The sequence below is a fragment of the Urocitellus parryii genome, chromosome 1 (assembly GCF_045843805.1).
Source record: "Urocitellus parryii isolate mUroPar1 chromosome 1, mUroPar1.hap1, whole genome shotgun sequence".
Classification (NCBI taxonomy): domain Eukaryota; kingdom Metazoa; phylum Chordata; class Mammalia; order Rodentia; family Sciuridae; genus Urocitellus; species Urocitellus parryii.
This window is the reverse complement of record NC_135531.1, coordinates 50,455,733-50,475,706: the sequence shown is the minus strand read 5'-3', so window position 1 is coordinate 50,475,706 and position 19,974 is coordinate 50,455,733. Positions and strand designations below refer to the sequence as shown.

At 39.5% G+C, this 19,974-nt stretch overlaps 1 protein-coding gene across 1 annotated transcript; it reads left to right on the top strand.

The window, feature by feature from the left end:
• The first annotated feature begins 3,183 nt into the window (after window positions 1–3,183).
• Htr1a (5-hydroxytryptamine receptor 1A) lies at window positions 3,184–4,452 on the top strand. Its single transcript, XM_026390876.2, has one exon. It carries the CDS (start codon window positions 3,184–3,186, stop codon window positions 4,450–4,452), a length of 1,269 nt encoding a protein of 422 aa, XP_026246661.1.
• Window positions 4,453–19,974: the final 15,522 nt, after the last annotated feature.

Below are 19,974 nucleotides of genomic sequence, written 5' to 3'. Positions count from 1 at the left end.
TAAAATACTTTTTCTTTAACATAGAAGAGATAGCAAAGTGTGAACATGAAGAAATGCAACATCATTGTGCTTCTATTGTACATTACATTATTATTAGTCAAATAAAAAATTATATACAACTATTAGTCACCTGCAAGCTATAGACACTTTATGTCGTTTGATACTTTTCTTCCTAGCATTCATCTAAGTGCCTAAAAATCTTGTTGTAAATTTTATAAAATTAAATATTTGATACATTATGTGAATTGTTTATGAGGAAAAAACATGAACTACTTGGAATTTCTTTTAACTTGGCTAAAAATGCTGATTCATTATATATTTAAGTAGACTAATAAATGACAGTCCTAAGGAATATAAACTTCAGATTTAAAGTACTATAGGTTTCTTGAAAAGGAAAAAAATATAATTAGTTATTTATTGAAACTTGAGGAATCCAAAAGACGAAAGTACAATTGCTGAATGACATATTTACTATCTTTTTTACATTTACATATTTACATGTACCAGGTCAGACAATTCTTATTCAAGTAGGTTTTTGATATGTATATATTTGATTTTTAAAACTTAAATTTCTCCTCTTCTACTCTGTTTACATTCTCAAATATATTTTCAAAGTTTTATCTTTTGAAAATTCAGGTATTAAGTAATATTTCATTATAATCTTTGGACTTGCAACTGTATTTTAACAAACTAGTTCTATATTTGTGAGGAGATTTTAAAATGAGGAATGGAAACCTTCACAAATCTTAAAAAGACTTCTTTTCAGAGTCTGTAGCACACATATGTTTTTTCTTCTCAAGGCCATGAATCATCACAAATGACAGCTTCATTGTTGTAGTATGCTGAAATGATTGAGTGGTAACTGCCCAGCTTAATCTATCTCCAAATAAACTGTCCTGTTCTGTATATATTGGACTAGCTGGGTTTTCTTTGAAGCTTTGGTGATGGCTCTTTTTTTCTGTCTTGGAGAATCCCAAATTATGAAATTTAAAGTTCAATTTGAACATTATATTAAGACTATTGCAATCTATAGTGAGTCTTTGCAAGTAATCTAGAGTCAACTGCTTTGGGGACTGCATTCTGCACTTTTCCTCCACTTCAGACATCACAGAAACTATATGTGAGCCTTGTGTTATATGTTTATTCTAGTTTATGAGAAGTCCCATTCTTTATCTATGTTCAAAATGGATTAAATTTCGTTTTCTTGGTAAAAAGAAAAACAGTTTATAGAACAAACCCATGAAAGTCTTTTTATTTTCAATGTTTAATCATTCCATTTGAAAAATGCAGCACTGTTTCCCATGCAATAAAAGGTAAATGTGTGAATTCCAAAGTACTGGCTATGGCAGCACAAACCTATCACAGGTGAACGTGTCGCCGAGATCTATTAAAAAGGCATTTCTAGACAGAACTTTTGAAAGACAGATGCTGCAGGCTTTCAAAAGGAGCTAGAACATATACTAGGTGTGGCTCGAAAGGTTAAGAGCAAAAGAGATCACTAAAAGAAAATTTTGGAGAAAAATTTAAAAGATAGAACTCAATGTTATTTTTCTTTTTATAATATTCTTCCTTTTCTACAAGTTTGGGATTTCCAAAATACCTGCTTAATTTCTGCAAGCAAAGGTTTCTAGGTGGCGCTCTAAAGCGTTTGCCAGAAGGTGGCGGCATAAGCCCTTATTGTTTAGAGCTGTCCCAGGTGCTGAACCCAGTTACCAGTTACGGAGATTAAGAGCAGCTCCGCGTCTAGCCAGAGATTTCATCAAGTTTTCTCCCCAGAGGTTGCAAGGTACTGTAAGAAATGAAAAAGATCATATAAAATGCTGGATCTCACTTACAACACATAGGTAAAATATTTCCTTCTCTGAATTTACTCGCCACAAAGCTATGAGAGGTGGCAGCATTTGGTGAAATGTAATAGGTAGTGGTAAATGAAAAGCGTGTGTGTGTGTGTGTGTGTGTGTGTGTGTGTGTGTGTGTGTGTGTAAGTAATACATACCGCGCTGATTTTTTTTCTTCACTCTGAGATTCAGCTGTTTACCCGTCCTCATCCTTTGACACACCTTTTATAATTCCTCTCTCCTCCAAACTCCCAAGGTTAAAAGGGGAAGGGGGAAAAAAAGAGTCAGGCAACAACCTCCAGGGATGTCAAGCTGGACTGTTAAGATGATGAATGGGGGCGATTTAAAAAAAAAAAACTAAGATATACTCCAATCTTCTTTCTGTAAATTAACAATAATTTACAGATTGACCTAGGGCGTTCACCTTCCCATTCAGTCTCCCCGTGTCTCCTTTTTTCATTTTCCTATTGCCACTTTGGGATGTTGACTCTACTTAAGAATTTGACAGAAATAAGAGCCCGTGGTAGTTGAAAACGGATTTTTTTTTTTCTTCTTTTCTTCCCGAGTTTGGCTGGGCGGGAGGCGGAGTTTATTTGTTACAACATCAGTCTGACCAGCAGATCAGTTGTCTGTAAAGCGAATTTTGAGTCTGTCTGCAGAAAGGGACTTGAATGTAAAGATGCGGAGCTAGAAGGAGAGGAAGGCGGGGACCCAGAGGAAAGAGACACTCAGGGTTGGTGAGGTGTTAGGAGGGGAGGATTAGCGTGGGAGGAAGGGAGACCGGCTGGCTGAGCGACACACAGAGGCATAAAGAAAGGAAGGTGAGATGAAGAGGGAGAGTGAAAAGGATGGTTAGCAGGACGAAGTGGAGAGGAAGAAGCTGAAAAGAGACGGGAGGAGAGAGAGAGGGAAGGAAACAGGGAGAGGAGGGTCAGAGAGTGGCCCTGGAGGATGGGGTTTCTCTATTCCAGATACTTCTGGGATTAGAGACTGTTTGCTAGTGGAAAGACTATGGCTCCAGCACCCAGGTGGGCATCAAGAAAGTAAAATGGACAGCGAGAGACAAACATTCCAGCCACCTCTCTGCCACCCAGAGATCCGGACACTGCTCTCTGGGAACTCTAGTTTTCTAGCTGGAGCGGCTGAGCGCCCTGCACCGCGGGAGCCAAGGAAGCCCGAGAAGCTGCTCCTCCAGATGCCTTCGCCGGAGCAGTAAGAACTTCCTGCCTGACTCCTTGCATCCCCTCGCTCAGAAACTCTCCGGGAGAGAAGACCCTAGGGGGAGGGGCGAGGGAGATACTCGTGCAGTCTTTCTCCCCTCCCCACGCCGGGCGTGCAGGCAAGCATGGATGTGCTCAGCCCTGGCCAGGGCAACAATACCACATCGTCCCAGGGGCCCTTCGGGACAGGCAGCAATGTTACTGACATCTCCGACGTGACCTTCAGTTACCAACTGATCACCTCTCTGCTGCTAGGCACGCTCATTTTCTGCGCGGTGCTTGGGAATGCGTGCGTAGTGGCTGCCATCGCCCTGGAGCGCTCCCTCCAGAATGTGGCCAACTATCTCATCGGCTCCTTGGCGGTCACTGACCTCATGGTGTCAGTGCTAGTGCTGCCCATGGCAGCGCTGTACCAGGTGCTCAACAAGTGGACTCTGGGCCAGGTCACCTGCGACCTGTTTATCGCCTTGGATGTTCTGTGCTGCACCTCCTCCATCCTGCACCTGTGCGCCATCGCTCTGGACAGGTACTGGGCCATCACTGACCCCATCGACTACATGAACAAGAGGACGCCCCGGCGCGCCGCTGCGCTAATCTCACTCACTTGGCTCATTGGCTTTCTCATCTCCATCCCGCCCATGCTGGGCTGGCGCACCCCAGAAGATCGCTTGGACCCCGACGCGTGCACTATCAGCAAGGACCACGGCTATACTATCTACTCCACTTTCGGCGCTTTCTATATCCCACTGCTGCTTATGCTGGTTCTCTATGGGCGCATCTTCCGTGCCGCTCGCTTCCGCATCCGCAAGACGGTCAAGAAGGTGGAGAAGGGAGCTGACACCCGCCTTGGAACATCTCCGGCTCCGCAACCCAAGAAGAGCGTGAATGGACAGCCAGGTAGCAAAGACTGGAGGCGGGGCGTGGAGAACAAGTCACTGGGGGCTCTGTGCGCCAACGGCGCTGTGAGGCAGGGCGACGATGGCACCGCCCTAGAGGTAATTGAAGTACACCGAGTGGGCAACTCCAAAGAGCACCTGCCACTGCCCAGCGAGGGGGTAGGTGCTGCCCCCTGCACGACAGCCTCCTTCGAGAGGAAGAATGAGCGCAACGCTGAGGCGAAGCGCAAGATGGCCCTGGCCCGTGAGAGGAAGACGGTGAAGACGCTGGGCATCATTATGGGCACCTTTATCCTCTGCTGGCTGCCCTTTTTCATCGTAGCCCTGGTTCTGCCCTTCTGTGAGAGTAGCTGTCACATGCCTACCCTTTTGGGCGCCATAATCAACTGGCTGGGCTACTCCAACTCTCTGCTCAACCCCGTCATTTATGCCTACTTCAACAAGGACTTTCAAAACGCGTTTAAGAAGATCATCAAGTGCAAGTTTTGCCGCCGATGATGATAACTGAGGAGTATCGGGCGAGAAAGGGTTAAAGGACCCACCCCATTCACTCTGCCTCTCCAACAATTTGGAATCAACACTTACGATAACTTGTGATCTTTCTTTTCAGCTTTTTGGCTCACAGCTTCCGGATATCACCCCTTCCACACCCACTACGCCAGCGGAGGGCGCTCTCTGCAAAGGGTCCCTGGCTATGGGGCCGAAAGGCCCGGGGAACTCAGAGGGTCTTTGAGAAGGACAATGGCCTCACCATCTGTTTTGATTCCAGCCATCACCTCCTCCCTCAACTCCCCTAAAACGTCGGGGTGGAAGTTTAAGCCTCAGTCTCTCAAGGCAGAAAATTCAAACATAATAACTATACGTACAGCCTCCGTGCTGACAACTTCCACCCGTCAGCACAACTTCTAGAACTTGGACTCTAACGTTCAGAACTTTGCTCCCTCTTTCCCGCCCTATTTGCCCTAGAAACAGCGGCTTCTCTCTCTGTCTCATGGTCTCATCCCTATTTTTCCTTTCCCTGCTTCCCTCTCTGCTGTCTTCCATCCTTAAACACTTGTTGCTGGTCTGGAAAGGCGGTAGGGTCTGCTTTTCCTTTTGCTACTAGTGCACCCGGAATCACCATCTTACTCCTTGGGCTCACAGAATAACTCTGAGGTGCACAGCTCCTGCTTGCTGTGTTTTCCTGGACTCTAAACAAGTGGCCCAGAGGTGTCTTTGATTGGGCTTGTAAGTACAAGACCGGGCCAGGGGGTGGAGAGCGAGGAAGGAATTCGGACCATTTTGTCTGGGGTTGCCTTGGTGTCAGCACTCACCAAAGAAACTGACAATCAGTGGGAAAAGCGGACTTTTGTTTGTACAGATTTCTGGCGAGTCTGTATGTCCTAGCTTCGCCACTTATATACTGCGGGTGGCGCCCGCCGGCCGCAGTGTGCTGGAAAAGCTGAGAGGCAGGAGATCCAAAGCGCCTCACCTGCTGCGCTCTTGGCGAGCTCGTCCGGTGCTTACAGGGTTCCTTTGCTTGAGCTCCGGGACGGATTAAAGTGCTGGTAGACAATTAGCTAGCCTTTGCTGAAATTGGCGGCGCTAGGTCCCGCGGAGCTCCGGGAACTTAAAAGCTACAACACTTTAAGAGTGGCGTCGCGGGGAGTTGAAGAAGGGCTCCCCAAGGTGCGTATGTCGGGACTCCAGCTCCTTTTCCCGCGGAACTCGAAACTGCACTTTTGTCCATAGGATACTGACTTTTCCCTCTTAAATCACCCTTTGTCCCTTTCCAATCAGGAAACAGCTCTGTTCAACGTGTCCAAACACTGCACTGGATTTGTTCAAGACCTCCAGTACACAAAGTTAGCAGAACTGTGGCTTTCTGAATAGGAAGTCTTGAATTTTTAATTGAATGACTCCCACTGGGTTAGAATGATCTATAATTCCAGAGGCAGACACTTTCAATAGTGCAACCCTAAAAGATTGTTTAGGGGTTGCTCTCTGAGGAGTCTCTGAAAATCTTGTAGAAGATGTATTTGCTCCCTGGTCTGGTTGTTCTGCACCTGGGGTTTACTGGGAATCAGGCTGTGTGTCCTTTAAATTTGTGGAGCACTCTAAGCTTTCTCTCCCTAGAAAAGTTAATCTTCCCGCCTTGCCTGGCTACTTTTGCTGAGAAACCTATTATAACCTTTGCTGCCCCCAGGAAGGGAAATTATTTGGGTGCTCCGTTTGGATGTAAATTTCCAGCCACATGTGGAGATCAAGAGGTTTATCATAGTTAGATCCTAGCTTCGAATTTTCGGAGGAATAATAGTTACCTTTTCCTGTAATTATATGAAGTTACTGATTCTTACTCTCCTCCTCCTTCAACTGTATGTTTTGAATGTTTGCATCTGCTATTTTGAGAACTGTGTTGTATTTTTACAGATTGCAAAAGTTGCAAATGTTCATTGTGTGTAAGAAGGTGAAAGGACAGCTCTATCACTTGAAGACATTGTATTGTTTGTCAAACTAAACAAAGCCTCTAGTGGAGAAGTTAAGGCAGGCTTCTCCCATACAACTATAATCCATTTGAAAAGTCAGTTTCTTCCTTTCTTTTTGTTTAAAATAATCTAAGTAGTATTATATGAGAAAACAAACTTTTCTGTATGCTTTACTAAATTTATAGCAAATCCTATATTTAAAATAATCAAATCTCCAAATTAGCTCCTTCAAATTATGACTTGGCCAACAAATACTACATTAGAAATTTTGAAATTTCTACTTACTTATTTCTTTTACAGGATTATATGACTGTGATTTGGGGGCATTTCTTCCTGCTTTAGAGGCTTTACACAAGAATGGAAAAGAAACATTCAATTGAGGTGTAATTGTCTAAAAGCAATAGAGAAATTAAAGTAATAAGTGCAAAAGAGCCATATAGCTCTAAAGATCCCTGATGCTTTTTTTTCTTTTATAGTACTTGTATTAAGGTAAAGTATTTATGCATCAAAATTGGCCTTCACTTTTCCTTGTAATAATAAAAACTTCAATACTGGCAATGCTACAATAAACTGATATCAGTAACACATGCATCTTTATTTAACTGAAATCTGTGCACTTGTGAATTATTTGCAAAATTTTAAAATTAAAGGTGAAAATGCAGTGAGGAAGACCCTGCATTACAACCTGAAATGTATCCTAGATAAGTGATTATTTTTTAAAAAAAAAATATGCCTCTGGAAAGAGAATGTCCTTTCTCATGATTTAGGCATGAAACCATGCATTTCCCTGACTGACACTGCAGATAGGCTTTAGGTATCTGTCTAATTAATATGGACAGGGTGAGAGTCACAAAGAAGAGAAATGCAGTTCCAGTAGAAGCAACAGAGGCCCGTCCTGCTTTTTAAAGCAGTGATAGTACAGAGATCCATTCTCTGTCTTTCCTAAGCACTCAGCTAAAAGAAATTTACCTCTCATTTCAAAGAAGCACTTCATGGTTTGGGGGTTTGTTTGATAGTGGGTTTCTGGATGTAATACTATGCTAAACACAATTCTTTATGTTCTTTACCCCTTACTGGAATAATCAGTAACACTTCTTGTTTCTATTGTTATATTTGTTAATCTTACTGCTTTCTGATGTCAGAATGATGGCTGTAGGGCAAAGAAAGCAAACCTCCGTAAACAGAGGTCAGCCACCTCAGAGAGCACTCAGAAGTTGCATGCATCCTGGTTTAGGCAAAATATGTAGATAAATACATGATCTCAATGAAGGAGAATGAGAACTCACTAGAGTTTCTTATTTGAAATATGTTACATAAATGTATCCTGCTCCTTGAGTAAAATGCTAAATTCCACGTCTGCCTTTTGAATTCTGATTATCTCTGTTCTTGGTTCTGGCATTTCCTCCTCCAAGGAGACAATGGTTTTCTGTTTTCCACAGGTCTTCCTGAGACCTCTGTCAATTAAGAGAGGGAATTGTTACCAGTCACTTCTGGCATGATTAACAGACCCCTAACCATGAGTAGTGACCACAAGTCAGCCATTGTTGAAATAGGGGATCACCAAATAAAATACTGTCACCCTGAAGGAGTGTCAACCTTTTTGGGTATAAGAGAATAAACTATATAACTACTCATGGCAGGATAAAAGTGTTGTAATAAGATGAATTGCAGGAGTTTGACGCTATATAATCTTTCATAGAACAAAGATCACTGTGTGCTGGGAGCAGATAGAGAACAGTAGGTAGGGAAAGTGGCATTGGATATCCAGGACTGAGTTCTCAGCAGATGGGGGATGGTAAGAAAAGGCAGACATTCTTTATGAAGTGACAAAAAAAGGCAGGCTGATCCCTTCTTTCTGGCAAGTGCAAACCTGAGATGACATTTCTGCCTGGATGCTGGGGTAATCTGAATGGTCCAGAAGGAAAGAGAGAGAAGATGGATCTGAAGCCAAAGGACTGAGAATTGGGGAAACAAGGTAAGAGGAAGAATGTTTTGAGCAAAGTAAAGACAGAGAAAGTGACAACAGGGTGACCAGAGTTAAGTACAAGACAAAAGAACTCACACTTATGTAAAGTTTGTGATTTTGCCAAGTGATTTTCACACATTACATACCATTTAAATTTGAAGGAGTAGATCCTCAAATTTAAAAATCCTAATTAGGCAATTTTAGCTGAGCATAATATTTACAGTAATAGTTAAGTACAGAAAAAGGCACATAAGATCTTATGTGCCCGTTTTCCACAGGTCTTCTTGAGGCCACATACAACTTAAACAACAAGAACTACAGTTTTAGTCTATGGGACCACTAAGAAAGAAAAAAAGAACAGGGTCTGTTTGTAAAGAGAGAAAAAGCTGAAGATTCTGATGAGGGTTCATGATAGGGAGATTTGGGTAGATGACAGAGAAGAGAAAGTTGGTTGGTTGTTTCTTCTCCTATGGATCTTTCCTTTTATAGCTTCATCTGTAAATGTGGAAAGGCTTTGCCCTCTGTAACAAGAAGATTCAGACCAGATGGCAGGGGCCTTCTGGAAAGATATTGATTGATGTTGTAGCATTTGAACAATCTGCCATTTGGGTGAGTATGTGGGGAATGCTACTACACAGAGCTGTGGTTGGATCAACTCCCTGATTATTGTAAATTTTTTTTTTGTTTTTTAGTAGAACATGTTAGTTATTTTTTGAAGAGAGTACAGTCCAGAGGGGAAAAGCCTTTCAGGAATAGTAACCCCAAAATACCATGTTAGGCAATGTGTCAAGAGTGACACATGAGGCCTACAGGTTGGTTCAGACCAGTTGACCAAGTGGAGGGCAGGGCAATATAGTTTGTTCTTCAAGTACACTTGTCAGAAACCATAGAAGACCTATTTGATCCTTACACAGGTTATTCTTAGAAAATATAGATCCTTCAGTGTCTTAATTTGGGCTGCTATAACAAAAATACCATAAACAGAGTAGCTGATAAATAACAGAAATTTATTTCGTACAGTCCTGGAAGCAGAAAGATTAAGGCAGCAATAGATTCAGTATCTGGTAATGGCTTTCTTCTCAGCTCATCAATGGCCATCTTTTTACTGTAAGCTCATGTGATAGAAGAAAAAATGGAACCCTCAGGCCTTTGTTATAGTCACTAATAGCATTCATGGGGGCTTCCTGAATGACCTAATTACTCCCTGCACATGCCAATACTATCGCATTGCTGATTAAATTTCAACTTTTGGATTTTGGGAGATGCATACTTTCAGACCATAAGAGTGAGGCTAAAGTATCCAGTGAATCTCTTCCCTTTTCCAGTTTGCTTTGTTTATGTGGCAATGGCAGGGAGGGTAAAATGAGTTCTGTACATGGATACTTCAATGCTTGATGCTAGCTCAGACATTTCCATGCCTCCTGTCTTTATGTAACTTGTGCAACTCCCAGCTTTTCAGAAAAACATTTCCCATTTACATTGGCAAGTAATTGTTCTGTTGTGTCTAAGCTGGTTTCATTCTTGAAAACAGAAAGGGAAACAGGCTGCTTAGGGCAGAAAGGAGGGGGAAAAAAGGAAGAGATAATGGAACTCAACTCTTTTGTTACACAGCTATGGAAATTTATGGGGACATGTTTAGAAACTTCTGCAAGGTGCTTAGAAAAGAAGCATTCTATGAAATATGGTGTGTTTCATAGTCTCTGGAAGCAATTAGTCTGACTTTGCAAGAACTAAAGAAGATAGAATACAGACTATAACTGATTTTAATCTTAAAAGAACAGTAGATACAAAATTCTACTATGTTGCTAGTATTTACAGCAGAGATGGGATGATTTATGGGAGAGGTTCTGGCTTAGGAGTAGTGGAAAAATGATTCATTCATTTATTTAATAAATATTTCTAGAGTATTTACTGGCCAGGAACTATTTTATATATTCAGGATATAGCAGTGAATGGATTGGATAAATATCTCTGGTATTTTGCAAAAGATGATCATCATAATTCCCTTCTATATGTTCACTTCTTCTTCGATGTGATTTTCAGCTTCTTCCATCAAGATATGGAGGCTATAGAAAATTACTAAGAAAATAGATTTTAAGCATTCTCAACATACAAAAAAATGCTAAGTATATGAATAATGTATATATATTTTTTTTTAAAAAATATATAGGCTGCTTTTTTATACCTTGAGTTTATGATGCTTCGGGACAACACTGCTGTGGTGATAATTCTGATGATGGAACTCAAGAGACCTGTACTCTACCTGCTCCTTTGGAACTCTGCCCAACTGTCATGTAAACAAGCTTGGGCTCACTTGCTGGAGGCTGAGAGACCAGATGGAGCAGAGGAGTCATTCTAGTTGAGATTCTCCTGGGCCAGTTATATTCCAGTTGATGTAGCAGCTGACTACAGACACAAAAGTGAGCACAGCCAAGACCAGAAGAATCTCCCAGTTTCATTCAATCCAAATTACAAACTGAATAAATGGTTGTCATTTGAAGTCACTAAACTTTGGACAATCTGTCATACTGAGAAGCTAATGAACACAATCTCATATTTTAAGGAGTTTACATTCTAGAAAGGACACATAAAATAAACAACAACAAAATACACACATACACACACATTCACACACAACTAGAAAAAAATTAACTCAAGTAAAATATATAGGAGTACTGAAAGGGAGGGGAAGGATTTGCTATTTTTTGCAGGCTTTCAGAAGATGGCTTGAAAAGTTCCCATGAATTAGAGGTGCAGTAAAAATGAGCACTTGAGTAAATAAAGCTTAAGAAATATCATGCAATTGTTATGATTTAGATGTGGTGTCCTCCAAAATCTCACGTGTAAGACAAGGCAAGAAGGTTTGGAGGAGAAATGATCTGGTCATAGCCTTAACCACCTAATCAGTGAATTAAACCTTTGTGGGATTAACTGAGTAGTAACTGGAAACAGGTGGGGTGTGGCTAGAGGAAATGGTTCATTGAGGGTGTAGCTATGGGGCATATATTTTGTATCTGGAGAGTGCATTCTCTCTCTCTCTCTCTCTCTCTCTCTCTCTCTCTCTCTCTCTCTCTCTCTCTGATTTCTGATAATGATGAGAGCTGCTTCCTCCACCACATTCTCCTGCCATAATGTTGAGGCTTCAGGAATGGAGACAGCCTTCTGTGCACTAAGACCCCTGAAACCATGAGCCCTCAAATAAACTTTTCCTCTTCTACAACTGTTCTAGTCAGGTCTTTTAGTCACAGCAGGGAAAAAGCTGTCTAAAACAGCAATTTACTGTGAAAACTAAAAATAATTTATTTCAAATAAGAAATAACAGGAACTTGTTGATTTGGGGATTTGTATACTGCAATTCTAGGGTTTTACCCATTTCCTGATCAGAGACTCATTTATATTAAAAATATTAGTATTCAACCATTTCATGATAATGCTCAGCCAGATCATTGGCAGACCTAAGTGAGGTTTTATCAAATTGCATATATTCCTATGACCCTGAAACTCTAGAATGTACTCTACAGTGTAGATCAATTTAACTCCCTAATATGTTAAATATTGTCATCTTGGTATGTTGTATAGTTTTATTTTTAAAACAGTTTTACTGAGATATAATTCCCATTCTTTACAATTAAGACATTTAAAGTGTACAACTCAAAGGGTTTTTTTGTACATTCATAGAACTACACATCCATCATCACAATTGATTTTGAAATTTTCATCACCGTCCACCCCCCAAATAAATCCTGATCCCTTAGCAGTCAGCCCTACTTTCCATTGATCACTGAATTCTAGGGATCAACTGAATTCTAGGCCAAACACTGAACTACTTTCTGTCTTTATGGATTTTCCTTTCTGGACATTTCAGATAAGTGGAATCATATAACACATGGTGTTTGTAACTGGCTTCTTTTATTTAGTTCAATGTTTTCAAGGGTCATCCATGTTGTAATGTGTAGTAATACTTTATCTCTTTTTATTGCCAAATAACATCCCATAAAAATATTTTAAAAATTTATTCATTAATCAGTTCATGAATATTGGGATTGTTTCCACTTTTTGGCTATTATGAAAAATACTGCTTAAACATTCATGCATAGGGGTTAGGGTTGTGGCTTAGTGGCAGAGCACTTGCCTAGCATGTGTGAGGGACTGGGTTTGATTCTTGGCACCACATATAAATAAATAAAATAAAGGACTATTGATAACTAAAAAAAAATTAGAAAAAAAAACTGCTCATGAATAAACTGGGTGTAGGGACACATGCCTATAATCCCACTAGCTCAGGAGGCTGAGGTCCGAAAATCACAAGTTTGAAGCCAGTCTCAGCAACTTAGCAAGGCCCTAAGCATCTTAGTGAGACTCCAATGTTGCTCAGTGGTTAATCACCCCTGCATTCAATCCCAAAAAAAGTACATAAATTTATGCGTGGGTATATATTTTCATTAATCTTGGTTATAAACCTAGTAGTAGAATTGCTGGATTATGTGGTAACTCAGTGTTTTAACTTTTTGAGAAACCTCCAGAGTACTTTTATAGAATAGTTGTTCCATTTTAAATGTCCCAGAATAAGAGGATTCTAATTTCTTCTAATCCTCCTTAATACTTATTATTTTCTGTTTGTTTGTTGGTAGATATGTGATGGGTCTTAAGTAGTATCTCATTGTGGTTTTGACTTTGCAGTTTTCTTTCTTTTTTTGAGGTGGGGGGAGGTGCTGGGGATTGAACCCAGGGCCTTGTGCATGCAAGGCAAGTGCTCTACCAACTGAGCTCTATTCCCAGACTCTGACTTTGCATTTTTCTAATGACCAAAAATGTTAAGCATCTTTTCATGTGTTTATTGGCCATTTTCATATCTTACTCAGCTACATGGCAATTCAAATTCTTTGATGATTTTAAACTAGAAAATCTTTTTTATTATTGACTTGCAAGAGTTCTTTGTTCTGGATATTAGAGTCTTATCAGATTTATGGTTTTCTACTTTTTTTCCAATCTTATTTTCTTTTTACTTTCTTGATGCTATCTTTTGCAGCAAAAGGATGTTAATAATTTTTTAGCTTATAAACAAAGGGAAATTATTTATCACAGTTCTAGAATCTGAGAAGTCTCTAAGGCACCAACAGATTCAATATCTGGTGAGGAACAATTTCTTAGTCTACAAACAGCACTTTCTTTTGCTGAGGCAGAAGAGCTCCCTTGAGCATATTTGACAAGTAAGTAGTCTTTTGACTGAGGACTCTGCTCCCATGATCTAATTATGTCCCAAAGAGACCCACCTCTCCAAACTACCACCTGGGGGTTATGACTCCAACAGGTAAATTTGGGGCAAGGGGACACAAACATTCAGACCATAGTAGTTGTCAATTCCATTTATAGATAGTAAAGGATTTTAATTTTGATAAAATTTAATGTGTCTTTTTTTTTCTTCTGTCACTTGTGCTTTTGATGTAGTAGCTAAGAAGGCCATGAAGATTTATTCCTGTTTTTCTAAGGGCTTTTTAAAAAATAGTTTTGGCTTTTACATTTAGGTAATTGATCCATTTTCAGTTATTTTTACATATGTTGTAATTGAGAAGCTTAACTTCAGTTTTTATTTTCCATTTTCAATGCTGTTATGGTTTGGGTGTAATTTCAATGTTCCTTCAAAGATCCATATTTAAAGGCTTTGAAACCAGGTGGCAGTATTAGAAGGTACTATATACCTTTAAGACGTGGCGCCTATTTTCATTAGGGACATACTTTTTAAGGGGATTTTGGGACCCCCCTCTCTTTCTTTCTAATTCCTGTTCTGAGATGTGACTGCTTACTCTGACTTGTGAGTCCACCAATACATGCCACTCTTGCCAAAGGTCCAAAACCAGGGGCTGCCCAATCTTAGATTTCAGCCTCTAGAACCATATAAATAAATATAATAAGAATATAAATAAACTTCTCTTTACTTCCTAAGTAACTTGTGTAAGGAATTTTGTTATAGTGATGAAAAGCCAACTAATACAAATACCATTTGTCAAAAGACTATTCTTATCCCATTGATGTTTTAGCACCCTTGAGGAAGATCAATTGAGCATAAATGAAAGGAATTACTTTTCAATTCTATTCCACTGATCTGTATGATTATCTTTATGCCAACACCACCTAGCTTTTATTTCTATAGCTTTGTAATGAGTTTTGAAATTGGAAAATGTGAGTCTTCTAACTTTGTTCTTTTTCTTTCAAGAATAAAATCAACCAAATCATGCTAAATGCCTATATGAATATATCACAATAGAGCCTATTTTATGTGTAATTATGATGTATCAATTAGACTAGATGGAAGGGAAACCAATATATTAGATGAAGATTGGCGGAGGGAAGGGGGAAGGAAAATGGGAAATATTAAGGAATGAAATGATGCAAAATATGTTGTGTGAAAGTATGAATATGTCACATGTATTTATGTATCAATGAAATGTGCTATTAAAAATTATTTCAGCTGTTCTGGGTCTCTTATAATTCCATATGAGTTATAAAGATCAACTTTTCAATTTCAGAAAAAAAGGCAGCTGGGATTTTATTAGGGATATGTAGATCAGTACAGGGAATACTGTTATAATGATGGTATTAAATCTTCGGATCTATGGATAGGAGTGTCTTTCTCTTTATTTTTAGTGTGATTTATTTTAACAATAATTTCTTAGTCATTTTCTTCTTTTTGTTGTTATTATGAATTGTTTTCTTATTTTTTTCAAATTGTTGATTGTTGTTAGTGTATAAAAATATAATTTTTGTATATTGACCTTATATTTTGAAGTCGTGATAAAAGTGTTTATTTTAATAGATCTTTTATTAGCATTTTCTATATTCAACATAATACCAATTCCAAACAGAAATAGCTTTACTTCTTTTTTCAAATATGGATGGTTTATTTTATTTCATTGCCCAATTCCCTTGCTAGAACCTACAGTATAAAGTTAAAGTGGTAAGAGTGGACATCCTGATTGTTCCTGATCTTCTGGAGAAAGAATTTGGCCTTGTAGTTTATGACATTAACTGTGTTTTTTTTCCATAACTGCTCTTTATCAGGTTGAAGAAGTTTTCTTATTTTCCTAGTTTGTTCAAAGTTTTCATCATGAAAGGATGTTGGATTTTATTAAATGATTTCTCTGTGTGAATCTGCATTCTGTTGATTATGGTTTGTTATATGAATTTACTTTAAGAAATAAAACCAAATTTGCATTCTTTGGATAAATTTCACTTGATACAGTTGTATAATTCTTGATATGTTTCTTTGGATTTGATTTGCTAGTTTTTTTTTAGGGTTTTCATCTATACTCTTAAGAGGTATTTGTTGTTTTTCTGTCATTGTTATATCTTTATTTGATTTTTGTCTCTGTATAATACTAGGTTGTCTATACTTTTAAAATAAAGACTAGGCCTGACATGTGCATATGGCTCCTGTATAATGATGACCTGTGTATGCACATGTACAGATTTGACCATGCATCAAAGTGTTGGCTAAGTCTTGATGCCTTTCAGCCCAGTAGAGGATCTGGGTAGGCCTCCATAATCCTAAAAACAACCATAATAATTACAAATCACAGAGACAAAAGTGTTCATACTTTCTATCTGATTAAAATACCATATTATGGTTGAATAATGTATGAGTCTGCTTGTGCTTACCAATGTCTGAGACTTTTTCTTCCAGGCTGCACAGCTAATCTACATTTTCCCATTTCCCTTCTTTTCAATGTATTGATGAAGCTGGTTTTGGGCTAGTATAATATGTGCATAAGTGATATCACTGTTTTGAGAGTTATACTGGAAAACTTCCAGAGTGACTTTCTTTTTGCTATTTGGTAGGAAGAAGATTCCATGGCCCTAGAGAAGATTAAGACCACAGGTTTAAGGACTGGATATATGAATTTCTATGTGGAATACAATTTCATTTACCACAGTATCCACCAACCAGCCTCGGACTATGATAAGAACAGAAATGAAATTTGAGATTAATTTCAGTAAAGGGACATTTTTGGGTTGTTTGTATAGCAATTACATTACCCTAATCAATACAAAATATACAGAAGCAATATTTTAGACTAAACATTTCAGTGTCCTCTCAGTGATGTTGTACTAGATAGCTGAGGTAACTTCCAATTACTTTTTTATTTTGTTAAGGTCAAAAATGTGCTGGTAGCCAATGAACAAAGACCAAGATGTTGTATCTTCAGTATATGCTCTGAACTTTACTGAGAAGCCAAGAGGAAGACTTGTGACCCTCACTGATGCCTTAGTTCAGACACCTAGTGTTTCTCTGGGTTAATTTTATAGAGTACCTTTATAATTATGTGCCTAGGCTGCATGTTTGGCTGTCCCTTGGGTTTCAGGAAAAAAAATGAGTAAGTAGGCACAAATTATTAAAATAAAGAAATTCCTTTATTCCATCATGCTTTCCCTATTAGTCTCTGAAAATGTACACTGCATAACTCCTTTCTAAAATCTTTGCATTAGTCAGCTTTTCATCACTATGACCCAACATACATAACATGAACAACTTAGAGAAGATTTATTTTGGTTCATGTTTCAGAGGTTTCAGTCCATGGTTGGCCGGCTCCATCACTTTGGGCCTAAAGTGGTGCAGAACATTATGGCAGAAGGGTATGGTAGAAGAAAGATGCTCATCTCATGGTAGCCAGGAAAGAGAGAGTAGAAGGGGTCAGGGACAAGATATAGTATCTAAGGGCATGCCCCAGTGATCTACTCCCTCCAACCATGCCCTGATTGCCTACAATTTCCACCACCTCCCTGTAGTACATATAGCTTTTAGTGGATTAACCCACTGATGAGGTCAGACCCCTCATAATCCAATCACTTCCCAAGAGCTCAACTTCTGAATCTTGCTACATTGGAGACCACACTTTCAACACATAAGAGTTTGAGGGACATTTTAAATCTAAACCATCAACATGGCGGCGGGCGCGGAGAGATCAAGTCTCTGACCTCTTCAGCTGTGCAGGCATAGGGAGTCGTAAACAGCCTAAATCTGTTTGCTCAGGATCACTAAGCAATGCTGAGCTGACGTGGATCTAGGGTGATCAATCTGGACCTCTCAGAACACACACTGAGCCCGGATCGGCTGAATTCAAGCTCCCATTCGCCTGATTCCCGCAGACAAACAGCTGCGACTCAGCACTAATCCATCCGGCTGAAACAACTGGTCAGCCCTTCTGATCCAACGGAGGTAATGGCAACGGAGCCTTCATAGGTGGTGGCCACAGGTTTCAAACGGGGCTTGGGAGAGACAGTAAGGACCCACCCATTGCATTGGTCACCCGGCAAAGGGATACGAAATGTTGCCATTTGCAAGAGATACCACCATGGCAGAGAACTGACGTCATCAGACTGCGGCGGAGGAGATAACTTCATTGAATCCTGCAGCTACAGGTGTGTAATCCCCTAGCCTTCCCTCTCCACACATCGGGGAAACCTTAAGGGCCCCTCCCAGCTCTCCCGTAAGGGCCCCTCCCAGCTCTCCCGTGAGAGCAGTAGCCAGACCGAGGGAATTAGAGGTGGCGAGGGACCCACGGCGCGGAACTACCACTCCCACCAGAGCTGACAGCTGAGGTCTCGTGCACCAGCTACCGGGGGCGTGGCTACCGGAGGGCAAGTAAAATTTGCTGAGGATTCTCAGCCCTAAGCTCCACAAACTTAGGGTCTGAGGGACAGGCAATCTGGGAGAGTGTGCCCAATCGTCCATGAAAACAGGGCTCCCGGGAGCAGCAGACCCATTATTGTGGTGAGCGGCACCCATGAGAGGGGCCTGGCTAGAGGAAAAGTGGGGAAGTGACTAGACACAAGAGGAGGCCCTAGGCACTCAGGATTGGAGACTCGCCCAGTCTGGGAGGAGGAGCTGCTGCACAGTGATTGGTTCCCGCGTATTGACAGGAGAAACTTGGCCTGTTGGGCACAGCGCCACCTACTGGAAGAGAAGTTAATCAAACTCTAAGACTGCATTTATTAGTGTTTTTTTTTTCTTTTTTCTTTTCTCTTCTTTTTTTTTTTGATTTTGATTTGGGGTTTTCTTTCATTTCATTTTTCTTTCTTGTTTTTTAAATTTTTTTTTACAATTAAAAAAAATTTTTTTCTTCCAATTTTAATTTTAATTTTTGTTTTATTTTTTTTTATAAATTTTTTTTCTTTTTCTTTTTTTATTTCCTATTTTTTCTTCTTTTGTCTTTTCATTTCTTTTCAATTATCTTATCCCCCCTTCCTTGAATTCTACCTGCTTACTCTCATTCTCTTTAGTGACTTCTTCCCTTCCCTTCTAATACCTTTCCTCCCAAGCATCAAATAAATTTATAGGAGTAAACAGTAACTCAGCAGTCAAACAGAACAAGAAGTAACATGAGCATCTTCAAAAAGCAAGGAAAAAAAGGAGTACAAACAATGCAGGACAGCCTAAATATTCAGAAGGACCTAGAGTCATCGGAAAAATGTTCATATAAAGAACTCAAGGAACACCTTAGACAGATGGAATGGAACCTTAAAGAGGATACGAGACAGCAAATTCAAGCAGCAAAAGAACACATTGAGAATGAGTTACATAAACAGATAAAAGGAGAAGTTAAGCATCTTTATCAGGAGATAGAGATTATAAAAAATAATCAAACAATAATTCTAGAAATGAAGGAAACGATAAACCAAATTAAAAACTTAATTGAGAGTATCACTAACAGAGTGGAGCAAGTAGAAGCCAGAACGTCAGATAATGAAGACAAAATATATCATCTGGAAAAGAGTCTAGCCAACTCAGAAAGGCTGGTTAAAAATCACGAGAAAAACATCCAAGAGTTATGGGATAACATAAAAAAACCAAATTTACGAGTCATCGGGATAGAAGAAGGCACAGAGATTCAAACCAAGGGAATGAGTAACCTGCTGAATGAAATAATTACAGAAAACTTTCCAGAAATAAAAAAGGAAACAGATATACAAATTGAAGATGCATTCAGGACACCGAGCACACAAAATCACAGTAGACCAACGCCAAGACACATTGTTATGAAGATATCCAATATACAGAACAAAGAGAAAATATTAAAGGCTACAAGAGAAAAGAGACAGATTATATTCAGTGGTAAACCAATAAGATTAACAACAGATTTTTCATCACAGACACTGAAAGCAAGAAGGTCATGGAACAATGTATTTCAAACACTGAAAGACAATGGATGCCAACCAAGAATTCTGTATCCAGCAAAATTAAGCTTCAGGTATGACAACGAAATAAAAATCTTTCATGATAAACAAAAGTTAAAAGAATTTGCAGCCAGAAAACCAGCATTGCAAAGCATTTTGAGCAAAACACTACACGAGGAAGAAATGAAAAACAATAACCAAAACCATCAGAGGGAAGTGCCTCGGTAAAGACAGAGGGTGAGGGGAAAGATAATCATGGAGAAACAAACTAAATTTTTTAAAAAAAGGATAAATAATCAAACATGGATGGAAGTACAAACCATATATCAATAGTAACTCTGAATGTTAATGGCTTAAACTCTCCAATAAAGCGACATAGGCTGGTATCATGGATTAAAAAAACAAATCCAACAATAT

What these genes read in the sequence shown, in the direction of transcription:
- Htr1a (XM_026390876.2), top strand. Translation starts at nt 3,184, where the DNA reads ATGGATGTGCTCAGCCCTGGCCAGGGCAACAATACCACATCGTCCCAG.